We start from the raw sequence: 14,312 nt of genomic DNA on the forward strand, positions 1-14,312 counted from the left end.
CCACCTCCCATGCCAGGGCCTCTGCTTGCCAGACTCCAATGGGGTCTGGGGTTTCAAGTCTAATCCCAGGGGGCTATCCCGTGCCACCTGCCCTCCTCTGTCCCCTTGCTGGAGCCAGTGCCAGACAAGGGCCTGATCTGTGCTGGCCCTGCCAGGAAAGGGCAAGGTTGTCCTGTGGGTCAGCACCCAGCTGGGCCCTGTGCCCCCATCCTCCCCAGACCAGCCAGGCCACCGCCCAGGCTCCTGCTTCATCCATCCTGAGCGGGTGTGGGGAGGCTGGGCCAGCAGGCTGTCCATCCTATTAAAATTCTTTTTCAAACACTCCTGTGAGTGGTCTGCTGTGGATAACGTGAAGGTTCCTATGGCCTGGATTCTTACCTGGGCCTCGTTGACTTGATCACTGCACAGGTGTGGGCAATACATTGTTACTGAGTCTACATAAAGAGCTCCGCCCAGTGCCCTGGGCCACACCCCTGCAGGAGAGCAGAGGCTAGAGTGGTGGCAGCACCGAGGACAGAGACTGAGAGGCCCAGAGGCAGAGACGGGCTTGCTGCGTGCGGACTCGCTCTGAGTGGACAGATTCTAGTGACTGACCTGCCACAGCGGGAATAAAGTTGGTACAAACCCTTTCATCCCAAGAACATTCCATTGTCATTTTTTCAGTCCCATTGAATCCACAGTGAGCCTGTCCAGGGCTGAAACCCACTGGCAGACACTTGTTAAAGATAAATTACCAGGAAAGAGGCCTTCAAAGAAGTGCTTTAATGATGTAATGATGTGTAAGCACCTCAGAACATCTTTATTACATTAGAAAGGGGCAACCCATCCTGGCAGACGGAGAGAGCCGATGCAGGCACAGACACCAGGCCTGGCCCTGGAGCCTGCCTGGGGCTCCTTCTAGCGATGCTTCTAAATTTGCATGGAGGAGAACTTTCTGATTGAATTTCTCTGGCTGTTCTGAGCAGTTAAACTGTCCCCCACAGCTGGATTTCATCAAAGCAATTTTGGTTTTTCAGAAATAAATACACATGGATTTAAGTTGCTGTTGTGTGTTCTAGGGCATTAATCGGACAAACAGTCCCTACTCGAAGCCAATTACGATTTATTCTAAAATTCAGCCCTTGTTCTTCCCTTCGGGAGAGACTGCTGGGCGGAGCCTCGCCTGCAGCCCCAGGAGGTAAGTCAAGGGTCGGGTTTAGGAAAAAGAACACCGATACGCTCAGTTCTTCTCTGGCCTCTGCTCTGTCCTCCGAGCCCAGGACCGGACGCCGTCTCCGCCCGAGGCCCGCCTCGGAAACCGGCCCTGGGTCCCCAGCGTTCAGCTGAGCAAAGGCGGAGCGGGAGACTGACCAGGAAGCGAATGACCAGCGACGGACTCCGCGCCCTGGCCAGGAGCGGCGCGGGGCGCCCGCCTGTGTCCCGAGCGCTGCGTCACAGGCGGGTAAGCGGTAGGCCCCCGTGGCCCTCCCACCGCCGGCCTGCCCAAGGACCTTCGACGCGCGCGGCCGGCTGCTCCAAGGACCTGGCGGTGGGACGCTCGGGTGGCACGAAGGCGCACGGCAGCTACAGGTGCCCAGGACACCGCAGCCCGACTTCGAGGCGTCGGAAGCAGAGACGCGCCACGGGCTCCGTGCTGGGGCGCAGCGGAAAGAGCAGCCGGCCAGCGACGGAGGGACAACACTGAGGGAGGCGCCGGCGCCGCGCCTCCGATGGTGCCTAGCTCTCCGTGTCGCAGGATCCGCGCGCGATCACTGCCGGTGCGCCGACCGCAGCTCAGCCACACCGCGCCCGGTAGGCTCCTCCAGGTGGGGAGGCTGGGGCCAGCTGCGTGTACTCCCCAGGTGTCCCCGACGCTTCCAGGGCAGGAGGACGGCGGGCCTAGCGAGTGGGACAGAGACGCGCCAAACGGGCCCCGGCCGGGGGCGCACGGGTCCCGGGCTGCGAACCTGCCCCTGCCAGCCCGTCCCGCCTCCCGGGGTCAGCGAAGCCAATGGACGCCTAGGCACACGAGGCAGTGGCCGTAGCGATTGGACAGCGGCGTATGAAAGGGGCGCCGCCTTTTTATCAGGCGCGGAGGGCGGAGGCGCCGCCAAGCCCAGGCAGCTGAGCTGAGCGCCACCCTACCGCCGACGCATGGCCCCGGCGTCGCTCGCCATGAACACCCCTGGGCTCAGGACGTGCGGCCGGGGCCGCCCGGGGCCCTGCCCCCTGCCCTTCAGCGTGGAGTCGCTGCTGGAGGCGGAGCGCATGCTGGGCCCGGAGCCCGCGGAACCCCGGGAGGAGAGGCCGCCGGGCGCCACGGAGCCCCGGGCCTGGTTCCCTCCGGCAGCCCGGCCGTCCTCCCCACGTAAGTGTCCTGTCGGACAGTCCTCGGCTGCGGGACGAGCGCGCCTGGCCCAGGCTCTGAGGGCCAGGGCGGGAAGGGCGCTGTCGCTCCTAACTTGAGAAAGTAACCGGCCCCTGACCGGTCCGACCTGAGTGCGGAGAGCGAACGGCGGACCGAGCCCCTGCCGTGCGCAAGCCCCCAGGGGCCCCGCCGTCCGACGCCAAGCAGGCCTCTGCCCACAACCCATGGCCCGCAGCTTCTTGGTGACAGTCTCTCCGGCGCGACCGCCCCCGTTCCCCGAGCGTCCCCGCGACGGTTAACTTCTGCCTCGCCGAGTCCTCAGCTCAGTTCCTGCGGCGACCCCCCTGCTCACTTCCCCGGGGGGCAGAGCTCTCCTCCTTCGTGGCGTGCGGGGCCTCCGCTCTGGGGATCAGAGCCCGGGCCCACAGCGGTGCCCCCCGCGCCGCCCCTGCCCGGTGTCTTCTCTGACCCCAGGCGCTTTCCGGGGCTTCTCTCAGGAGGGCCACGGTCCCCAAGCCGGCCTGCCTCCCGCGCGGGCCCTTTCGGGAGTCGGGAGTGTCGGCGTCTGAGCGCCCGCCATGTGCTCCTCTCTCCTCCCAGGCGCTCCGCGCTCCCCGTCCTGCACCCTCCGAAAGCACAAGAACGACCGCAAGCCGCGGACGCCCTTCTCCACGGCGCAGCTGCGGGCGCTGGAGGGCAAGTTCCGCCAGAAGCGGTACCTCTCCGTCGCCGAGCGCGCCGAGTTCTCCAGCAGCCTGAGTCTCACCGAGACGCAGGTCAAGATCTGGTTTCAGAACCGCCGCGCCAAGGCCAAGCGGCTGCAGGAGGCCGAGCTGGCGAAGCTGAAGCTGGCGGCCAAGCCGCTGTTGCCTCCATTCTCCCTGCCCTTCCCCCTGGGCGCCCCCCTGCACGGCTCCGCGGCTGGGCCCGGCGGCGCGGCGGGCACCCTGCCGCAGGTGCCGGGCTGCCTGGCCGCGCCCGTCGCCGCCTACGGGGTGTACTACCTGTCCTAGGCGGGGCGGGGCTGCGGGGAGGGCCCCGCGCGGACTGCCGCCCCCCCCCACCCCCGCGCTCCTGTTCTTCATTGCTTTTTTCAGTTTTTGTTTTTGTTGTGTTAATACGGTGTTTTAAAGAAGGCTTGGGTCTATTTGTGGGTGTCTTTCAGATATATATCAACTGTTTTTAGAAACCATGTGCATACCAAACGTTCCGGAAAGCGAGCGTAGTTTCTTAGTGTCTGGAAGGGGGCGGGTTGGAGCTCGCCCTGGTCAAAGCCGCCGGCGAGGTGTCTGCGGCTTCCGGGGTCACCTGCCCCAGCCCTCCACCGGCGCGCTCAGGACGCTCCCGAGGGACGAAGGGGTCAGCTCGGTGCCAAGTCGGCTGAAAGGAAGTTACTACTTTGGCTAGGTTTGTTTCCACCGCCGGGGCGAAGAGCTCTGCGAGCCTGAGCGAGTGCGCGCGTTTGAGAGTGAGCGGCGTGTCCACACCGGTGGTGCCCCCGCGGTCGATGGGGAGGTCGGGGTGGCCGGGGTCGGAGTCCGCTGGCGTCCGGGCTCCGGTGATGTCGGGTCGGGATCGGACGCGCCCCCTGCCGGCCGGTGTGCCCGCAGCAGCCGGGGAATGGGGCGCAGAGGACAGCCAGGACCGCCTGCCCTAAGGGGGCCTGGATGGCGGGGTGCTGGTGGTCCAGCCGCTGCTTGGCACCGTGTGGAGGCTGTCTAGGAATCGGGCACCCGTAGGGCACCCCCACCCCCACCCCAAACACAGCTCGGCCTGTGGGCTCTTCTGGGTGCCTGGGGTGGGTGACTGCTTGTGGGGGACCTCCTGAGGTCACTGTCCCTGAAACCCTGGAAGCTTGGCCTGGGACGCTGGCAGTGACCCCTGGGAGAGGGCGCTCCACCCCCCGGAAGGGCAGTCGGTGCGAGGCTGGCGACTTGCCCGCCCTCTGAGGGTCCAGGACCGAGTTTTCCCCAGCAGGCGGCTCCACAGAACGTCCCAGAAGCAGCAATCACGCTGCAACCAGCTTCCCTGGGCTTCCCAGAAGAATGAAAATCCACCGCGATTCTGCTGAGAAACCAACCCGGTTCTTGCCGAGCAGCTGCTGGGTGTGAACGCGGGAGGCTGACCTGCCTGTCCTCCACTGGATTCCAGCCACCCTTTGCAAGAGGCCAGGTCAGCTGTGGTCTGTGAATTCGCCAGAGAAGGCGCCGGGCCCTGAGTAAGGAAGGCCAGGAGGGGCTGAGGGCCTGAGGGCCACCACCTGCGTCCTGGCCCCTCGCAGAGCCACCTGCTGAGTTTTAAGGCCAGTCAATACTTCGATCCTCTTCTCAAATCGGGGGTCCCTGGGAGACAGGCTCCTGGAAGGAAAGTCAGGACCAAGTTTCATGGCCAAGGTAACAGGCTCCTGTTGCAAACAGTTTGAGGACTTGACGGCTGAAGAGACCAAAGCAAAGGTGAGAAGCCAGCGCACAAGGGGAGCAAGTACCCAGCGCCCACTGGCTGGCCTCGCCCTGGCTGCCCCGGTGTCTGTTTCTGCAGGGGTCTGCACACATGGCTCTGCCGCCTCATGTCCCGTCATGGCCCACATGGTGCCCACCAGCCACTACAGTCCTAGAGTGCTGGGCAGCCTGGGGCCAGCGGAGGGATTTGCTGAATTGATTTGCTATATGTCTCTCCATAGCCGTTCCTGAGCCAGGACACCTACCTGGGGAGGCTCCCTGCCCACATGCCCCACCGAGGCAGGTGCCATGAGAGCCACCCACTGAGTGCTCTGCTGGGCAGGGATGGAGCAGACTTGTCAAGACCCAGACCTTTCCACTCTCCTAAAGAAGGCTACTGCCCAGGGCCAAGGAGAGGCCCTCCTGGTGGGACTTCTGCCTGCTCACCTTCTCACAGAGGACTCGAGTCCCCAAACACCCTGGGCCAGACCCCGGGATGGTGCTGACCTGCCGGCCGCCTCCTTTAGCCAGTGTGTCTCTGTGGGGGAGGTCTCCGTGGCTGCCTGGAGCCAGCTGGAGACAACGTGGAAAGACCCACCCACCGGGACCCTTTACAGAAGCCTGGGACCCCTGCCACTCCTTGTCTGAGGAGTTCCAGAGACCTGGCCCACTCTGTGCCCTTTCACCTGCCTCATGCCTGGCTGCTGCCGGATCTGGAGACACGGGCCCTGCTCTCTGGAGGAGGGGGCAGGACAGCAGTTCAAGCCAGACCATGCCTCCGTGGGGCTGCTGGACCACCTGTCCAGGGACAAGGAGTGGGCTGAGTTGTGCAATGGCATGGGGAGAGGGGGACCGTGGAGGACCCCAGACAGTGACCCACCCACGAAGCCTGGTGTCTCACCAGTTTGGTTAAATGAGTGACACAACAAATAGGCCTCGCAAGCCCAATGAGCAGAAGCCACAGCTGGAGGCTGCCGAGGCTGCGACGTCATTGTCATGTTGGCGTGGGTTCCAGGTTAGTGCCGGTCAGGCTCATTCACTCTGGTTCCTGAGCAAGGATAAGGCTGGGCCCCAGGCCCCTTCCTGACACAGTCAGCTCCCAGGGCCCCCTCACCAGCTTTGGGGGCTGGGTCCCCAGGCGTGGACCCCAGGAGGGTGGGGCTGAATCTGACCATAGATCCTGAAGGACCATGAGGCAGCGCTGCCTGGAGGGAACTTTATCTGCACCTCTGCCGGCTTCTTAAGCCGGATGGTGGGCCTGTGGTGTGCGGTGCCCTGCCTGGATGGGTGGTTTTACACATGCCTTTGTGGTTCGGGCAGCACTGCCTCCAGTGGCTGTGCAGGACAAGCCGGGCGCTGCAACATGCTCCCCCTGGTTTCTCCTGGCCTTGCGACCCCAGCACCTCCCCCAGCCCCAAATCTGGCCTCAGAAGTATTTCTGAGTAAATGGGCTGCACTGCGTTCTCTGGCATGATAATGCATAATGCTCTTCAGATGCCCCAAAGTTTCGGTACTTTCATTTTGGCTTTTAAAAAAGTATTGTCTCAGTTACTTAATAAACAGTTTTTGCTAATTCTGATATTCTGTATTACATCCTGTATTTCCATCTATTAGACCATTAAAATATAACCACATAGCAAATTAAATTGACATGGCCAGTGCCAGTGAGGTGCTGAATTTCCGAGGCTGTTCACGTGGAAAGGAAATGTCTTGGCATGCAGTAAGCATGTGTTTTTAAAAAGCATGCCAAACAGCTACAATATTCCTTTAAATATTCAAGGGGTGTTATTTTTTTTGTACTTAGAAAATTTGCAGAATGAGGAACCATATACTAGCCACTATCTTCAGGGAGCCTACTTTTACACCCTGGGGTGCTGAATTCTGCACCGAGGCCCAGAGGCCAGGCCCCAGGAGCCTGCAGGAGGCTGGGGAGGCCTGGTGGGGCGATAGAGAATTGCATCCTCACCTCAAGCAATTGTTTGGGTTTTTCCCTAAGTGGAGCTGGCACTGAGCCCGGTGGTGCACACCTCATTTATCTTGTCTTCCCGGGCAGGTGGCACCCCGGGGTGTATGTGGAGAGAGGCCGTCGGAAGTGGCACCTTTGTTCTTGTTCTTGATTTTTAAAGGAAATACTTTTGACACGTCACCATCAGCATGATGCATTCAGCGGGCTTTTTGAAGTATCTTTTCCAGGTGACTAAGGTTCCCTTCTACAACTAGTTAATACAAAGTTTTAACATTAATGAATGTTGTATTTTATCAAATGCTTTTTCTGCATTTCTGCATAGAGGTGATCAAATGATCTTTCCCTTCAATCTGTTAGAGACAAATTTAAATAAAAGATTTTCCAGTGTGAGGCCAATTGTGAATTCCTAAACCCAGTAGGAGGTGGGCAGCGTTTAACACAAAAGCAACCCCCTCCAAAAAAAACAAAACCTTGTGATAGACTATATAACTGTTTAAAACTTAGGGACAACAAAATACTGTGATATTGTCAGCAGCAAGTCAGTAGAAACATAGGGAACATCCTCTATTGGCGAAGGAATTGAAGACCAGCAGCAGCCGCAGGAGGCGTGCAGAGCAGAGGTCACGTGGCAAGGCCCCCCGACCTGGACTCGCACCTGTGGGACGCCCTCCGGGTGCAGCCCACACAGTCTACTCCTTTAGGCGTGGGGAGGGTTTAGCTTGTTGGTGAACGCTTGCCTGCTTTCTGATGCTGTAGAAAGCCTCTGGGCACCCTGCTCACAGTCCCCCAAGGTCTAGCTGGACCACGTTGCAGAGGCGACCCACCCCTCCAGGTACAAGGCTTGTTCCCTCTACTGGCCTAGGGCTTGGTTTGTATAGGTACCTGATCCCAGTTTTGTTGTCTGGATGCTGAACACCCACAAAGGCAGAAAACTGTTTTCCACCTGCTCCTTCCGTGCCTGGCAACAAGGTTTGGTTGAATCTTGAGTTCATGAGTCTGTGCGCTCATAAATGGCTGCTGGGGTCATGGCTATGCCATCCTGAGTGGGGAAGGGGGCTGCCCTAGAGACACGGCCCTTCATCCCAGAGCCTGGGTGCTTGAGGCTGGTCCCATCCAGGGTGTCTGCCTCCACTTTCCTGTCCTCCTTTTTACTTTCACTATGGGAAATGCTAAGCACACACAGGGCTGGGGGTGGGGTGGGGAGAATTGGGACCGGCATGTCGCCCATCTCCTTGTTTCAGCAGTTGTAACTCAGGGTCAGCCTGGCTTCATCTGAGCCTCACTCAGACAGTCCTCTCTCCTGGCCTGCTCTGGAGCAAACCCCTGACATGGTATAATTTCCTTCACAAATATTTCAGGATATATTTTTTAAAAAGATTATTTTAGAAAACATAACCACAGTGAGATTATCACAAAATATTAATAGTAACTGTCAAATATCCAGCAGCATCCAAGCTTCCTAGACTTTGTCATGATTTTTTGGTTTATTTGTTCTCGTAAACAGCTTTATGGAGCTAGAACTCAGACCACACAATTCACCCATTCACCGTGTAAGGCAATGCTTTTTTGTATGTTCACGCATGTGTGCGACCACCACCAAGGACAACTGTAGAACGTGTCATGGCCCCAGAAAGCAACCCATTCCCTTTAGCTGCCAGCCCTAAGCAACCACTCACCTACTATCTCTGTATATTTCCATGTTCTGGGCATTTTTAGAAGTGGAGTCATATCATATATATAGGCTTGTGTGTGTGTATGTGTGTGTGTGTGTGTCTGGCTTCGTTCCCTTGGCTTGTTTTCAAGGTCATCCCATGTTGTACCGTGTATGAGTGCTTCATTCCCTATTAAGATGGAATGCTATTTCATATATGGATAGACCACATGTTCTTTAACCATTCGTCAGTTGAGAGACATCTGGGTTGTTTCCATCTTTTTGGCTATTATGAATAGTGCTGCCATAGACATTCATGTCCAAGTTTTTGTGTGGATATACATTGTTTATCTTGGGGTACACATTACTACAGGAGTAGAACTGCTGGGCAGATGGTATGTCTGTGTTTGAAGGGTGGTGAGAGCATTCTCCAAAGTGGCAGCAGCATTTCATATTCCCACCAGCAGGGAATGGGGGCTCTATTTCTCTACATCCTTTCCAACCCTTATACTCTGATTTCGAGGTTCTAGGCAACCTAGTAGGTGTGAAGTCTCACGGTTTTAATTTGTTATTTCCCTGATGACTCATGCTGTTGACTCTCTCTCAAGTGCTTCTTGGCCATGTATTTATCTTCTTCAGAGAAACATCTAAGTAAACTGCCTCCTTTCTTTGGCAAGTTCCTTTTTAAATTGGGTTTTTGTGTTGAGCTGTAGTTCTTTGTCCCTTCTGGATATTATCCACATCAGATGGATGATTTGCAGATATTTCCTTCAATTTTATGGGTTGTCTTTCTACTTTCTTGATGGTGTCCTTTGAAGCACAATTTTAATTTTGATGAAGTCCAACCTACTTTTTCCAGTTTTTCATTTTGTTGCTCATGCGTTTGGTGTGATATCTAAGAATCCTTCGCCACACCCAAAGTCATGAAGATTTATTGTTTTCTTCTAAGAATTTTATGACTTAATCTCTTACATGTAGGTCTTTGATCCGATCCATTTTGAGTTAATTTTTGTCTATAATGTGAGGTAAGGGTCCAAGCGCCCTCTTTCGCTGTGGATGTCGTCACCCCAGCACCGTATGTGGAAAAGCCCGTACCTGCCCTGCTGGCCGGTCTCGGCACTGTCAGACAGCAGCTGCCCGCAGGGTGGCGGGTCTACCTCTGGGCTTTCGATCCTATCCCATTGGTCTGTGTATCTGTCCTTCTGCCAGAACCGCAGTGTCTGGAATACTTTTGCTTTGAGGTAAGTTTTGAAACTAGGAAATGTGAATCCTCTTATTTTGTTTTTTTTCAATTGTTTGGCAATGCTGGGTCCCTTGCAATTCCATGAGTTTTAGGATCAGCTTGTCAGTTTCTACCAAAGTCACTGGGGTTCTGATAAAGGTCGCACTGGATCTGTAGATCAGGCTGTGTTTTAGGGAATATTGCCATCTTAACAATGTTAATTCCCCCAATCATGGGCTTGAGATATTTTTCCAATTCTTTAGATATTCTTTAATCTCTGTGAACAATGTTTTATGGCTTTCAGCGTATAAGTTTTGTACTTTTTGTTGTTAAATTTGTTCCTATTTTATTCTTTTTTTTACGTGGTTGCAAATGGAATTGTTTCCTTAGTTCTATTTTTTGACTGTTCATTGCAAGTGAATAGAAATATAATGATTTTCTATATTGATTTTTTTATCCTGCAACCTTGCTGAGCTCATTTACTAGTTCTAATAAATTTTCAGTGGGTTTTCCTTAGAATTTTCTACATTCAAGATCATGTCATCTGTGACTAGAAATAATTTTACTTCTTTTTTTCCAGTCTGGCTGCTTTTTCTTTTCCTGGCTTATTTGCCATGGCTAGCACCCCCAGTACAGTGCTGCATAGAAGTGGCAAGAATAGATATCTTTGTCTCATTCCTGAAAGCACTCATCTTTAACCAGTAAGTATGATGTGAGCTGTGGAGTTTTCATAGATGCCCTTTCTCAGATTAAGGAAGTTCCCTTCTATCCCTAATTTAAGTGTTTTTATTATGAAAGAGTGTTGAACTTTGTCAAATGATTTTTCTGCATTGAGATGAACATGTGGCTTTTTTAATTCTATTGATGATGTATTACAGTAATTGATTTTTTGATGCTAAACCAATCTAGCACTTCTGGGATAATCTCACTTAGTTCAGCTGTATGATTCTGTTTGCATATTGCTGGATTTAGTTTGCTGATGTTTGTTAAGGATCTTTGCATCCATATTCACAAGAGATACTGGATAGGCTTTTCTGTGATGTCTTTGTCTGGTTTTGATATCACATTAATACTAGGCTTACAAAAGAAGATGGGGAGTGTTTACTCCTCTTCTATTTTGGGGAAGGATTCTTGAAAAATTGGTATTAATTCTTCCTTAAATATTTGGTAGGATTGGTGAAACTATCTGGTTCTGAACTTTCCTTTTTATGGTACTTTTTTTTTTAACTAGTTGAATCTTTTCACCTGTTAAAGATCTATTCAAAATCGTCTATTTCTTCTTGAGTCAGTTTTAGTCATCCTCATCTTTCTAGGAATGAGCCCGTTTCATCTAAGCTATCTGATTTGCTGCCAGAAACCTGCTCTTCGTATACCTTCCTTTTTATTTCCTTTTTATTTCTCTAAGGCAGGTCTGAGGCGGGGCAGGGGCATGGGACAAACATCACGATGAACTTTTCCTGCCTGTGATGAAAAAAGGCTGAGATATCAACAGTATGGTAAGAACAGGAGGGACCCCATCTTTTTTTTTGATGGTATTTCTTTTATTTTTATTTTGGTATCATTAATATAAAATCACATGGGCAACATTGTGGTTATCAGATTTCCCCCATTATCAAGTCCCCACCACATACCCCATTACAGTCCCTGTCCATCAGCGTAGTAGGATGCTATAGAGTCACTACTTGCCTTCTCTGTGCTATTACTGCCTTCCCCGTGACCACCCCCCATTATGTGTGCTCATTGTAATGCCCCTTATCCCCCTTCTCCCTCCCTCCCCACCCACCCACCCTCCCCAGCCCCTTTCCCTTTGGTAACTGCTAGTCCCTTCTTGGGTTCTGTGAGTCTGCTGCTGTTTTGTTCCTTCGGTTTTGCTTTGTTCTTATACTCCACAGAGGAGGGAAATCATTGGTATTTGTCTTTCTCTGCCTGGCTTATTTCACTGAGCATAACACCCTCTAGCTCCATCCATGTTGCTGCAAATGGTAGGATTTGTTTTCTTCTTATTTTTTTTCTTTTATTTATTTATTTATATTTTTTTGAAGAACATTATGTTTACTAGGCTCTCCCCTACCCCAAGTGCCCCCCCACAAACCCCATTACAGTCACTGTCCATCAGCATAGTAAGATATTGTAGAATCACTACTTGTCTTCTCTGTGTTGCAAAGCCCTCCCCTTTCCCCCACCCCCCATATTATACATGCTAATCATAATATCCCCCTTCTTCCCCGCCCTTATCCCTCCCTACCCTCCCATTCTCCCCAGTCCCTTTCCCTTTGGTAACCGCTAGTCCCTTCCTGACTTCTGTGATTCTGCTGCTGTTTTGTTCCTTCAGTTTTTGCTTTGTTGTTATACTCCACAGATGAGTGAAATCATATGATGCTTGTCTTTCTCTGCCTGGCTTATTTCACTGAGCATAATACCCTCTAGCTCCATCCATGTTGCTGCAAATGGTAGGATTTGTTTTCTTCTTATGGCTGAGTAGTATCCCATTGTGTATATGTACCACATGTTCTTTATCCATTCATCTACTGATGGACACAGGTTGCTTCCATTTCTTGGCTATTGTAAATAGCGCTGAGATAAACATAGGGGTACATGTGTCTTTTCGAAACTGGGCTCCTGCATTTTTTTGGGAGGAGGGGGAATAGTATGATACTCTTTTATTTAAAACCACTACAATTTTGTTTTTCCTTGGATCAAATCTGGTGACTCAGTATTAATAATCACTCCAGACTCTCTTGAAATGGGTGATGGACATTGTAATGGCTTGGATCTATGAGTTTTTCCTAAAATAACTAAAAGTGGTAAAAGGTAGCCAGGAGAACAACAATAACAAAGGGGTATTGTAGTCTCTGTAAAGGCGGGTCTCACCTGTGTGCTCTGCGGTGCAAGGTGCACACTGTATTGCTGTGCTTGCCTTTTCCCTGATGAATGGGCAGTGCAGTTCAAACAGATCTACCCACGTATCAAGAGGAAATTACTTCCTTTTAGGGTTTTGTCTTTTGCAAAGAAGCCATATTTAAGCTACATAATGCCTTATAATAAGTACTCGTGATAGATATTTATCTTAAATAAGTTGACTGGGTAATTGCTTCATTCTATCCCCAAATAACAGGGACCATAGGGTAAATTTCTAGGAGTGGAATTCCTGGGTCAAATGGTATTTCTATTTTGAGTTTTTTGAGGACCCTCCATACTGCTTTCCACAATGGTTGAACTAATTTACTTTCCCACCAGCAGTGTAGGAGGGTTCCCCTCATCCTCACCAGCATTTGTTCCTAGTCTTTTCTATGGTGGCCATCCTAACTGGTGTGAGGTGATATCTCATTGTGGTTTTAATTTGCATTTCTCTCATAATTAGTGATGTGGAGCATCTTTTCATGTGCCTGTTGGCCATCGGAATTTCTTCTTTGGAGAAGTGTCTGTTCAGATCCCAGGAGGGACCCCATCTTAAGGCTGAGATTCCATTTCAAACACCAGGGAGTCAGGACATAAGACTCCCAACATACTACATGGTAATTAGCCAACGACTGACCCTATCCTAAGGCAAGGCGAGCAGTGCCACCACATGTCAGCCTGTTCTCCTGGCCCTTTACCCCATTCTTGAAATCCTTGACAGACAGACTCCTAAGCCTTTAAGTGCACCTCCTCACAGAGGCTGCTGCCACTCCCCTTTCTCCGAGTGTGTACTCTGCCTTAAAGATTTCTCGCTGCTCAACTTACTGTGTGTTGTCTCTGCGCTCTTCAAAGCCTATAGGGAGATTAATAAGAAACCCCTTTGGCCAGTGGTAAGCATCTTTGTTATGTCACTATTTCACTCAATTTTCTAGACTTAAGCACAAGTCTTCCCTCTGTCCTTCTTCAGACAAGCAGGGAAGGGCTCCTGGGAGCTCTGATCTGGGCCTGCAAGCTCCCACGTCCTGGGTGACTGGGGCAGGACTGCAGTGTACCACCTTGCTCTTTAGCAGCCTGCCTGCAAATCTCCTTTCGTTGCCTTTGGGAAGTTCTCAGCATAACCTCACTCCACCCAGTGCTCTGCGGCTCCCCCAGATCCTGGGGCGGTGGGGGCCTAGTTCCCGTGCTGTGCGGATTCAAGAAGGCCCTGGAGGGATCCGCCCTGCGCTGGGCAGGAGCTCAGTGAGCTTCCCCTTTCCTGCTCTCTGCTGCCTACACAACTGCCACTCTCACTTTAATGAATTCCTTCCACACCTACACTCGTGTTCGAGAATTCTTTCTTGTTCAGACTCAAGAACCCTCCCCAATCCAGAGTGAGATTTCACCTAGTGCACGGGGAGAGACCTCCCCAGACACAGCTGCCCGACAACAGGTAGTAAGTAATGTCCCCATTTTCATTCTGATTGCTGAATATAGGATTCTTGAGTTTTTCTTTGAGCACTTTGGATGAGTCATCCTCTTACTTTCTGGCCCTCATCATTTCTGGTGGGAAGAGCCGGCTGCTGACTTTATCGGGGGCTCCCTTGTACCAGGTCGTTTTACTCTTCCTGCTTTCAAGCCTTTCTGTGTCTGATTTTGCACATTTTTATTATGATGTGTCTTGACTCTTGGCATTTATCCTACTTGGAACTCACTGAGATCCTTAGGCATGTAGGTTGCTTTTCAATAAATTGGGGGAGTTTTCAGCCATTACTGGATTCTTTCCCCGCTTCTCTCTCCTCCTTCAGGTGTTC

The 14,312-nt window shown here is 52.4% G+C and overlaps 1 protein-coding gene across 2 annotated transcripts; it reads left to right on the top strand.

The window, feature by feature from the left end:
* The first annotated feature begins 756 nt into the window (after positions 1–756).
* On the top strand, positions 757–6,364 carry LOC108395416 (homeobox protein MSX-3). 2 transcript variants are annotated; one of them, XR_005059514.2, is made up of 3 exons: positions 757–2,347; positions 2,948–4,800; positions 5,028–6,364. XR_005059514.2 is itself a non-coding variant. In XM_017657684.3 (2 exons), the coding sequence occupies exons 1-2, from the start codon at positions 2,134–2,136 to the stop codon at positions 3,358–3,360; spliced, it is 627 nt and encodes a 208-aa protein (XP_017513173.2). In that variant the 5' UTR covers positions 757–2,133; the 3' UTR covers positions 3,361–6,364. The 2 variants fall into 2 exon arrangements, 1 of the variants encoding a protein (XP_017513173.2); XM_017657684.3 differs by having other exon boundaries at positions 2,948–6,364.
* Positions 6,365–14,312: the final 7,948 nt, after the last annotated feature.

The sequence above is a fragment of the Manis javanica genome, chromosome 7 (genome assembly GCF_040802235.1).
Source record: "Manis javanica isolate MJ-LG chromosome 7, MJ_LKY, whole genome shotgun sequence".
Lineage (NCBI taxonomy): Eukaryota > Metazoa > Chordata > Mammalia > Pholidota > Manidae > Manis > Manis javanica.

Bases quoted from the DNA above. Each gene is read 5' to 3' on its own strand.
- LOC108395416 (XM_017657684.3), top strand. From the start codon at position 2,134: ATGGCCCCGGCGTCGCTCGCCATGAACACCCCTGGGCTCAGGACGTGC. The intron at 2,348-2,947 runs GTAAGTGTCCTG...CTCTCCTCCCAG, and splicing joins AGCCCGGCCGTCCTCCCCAC to GCGCTCCGCGCTCCCCGTCC.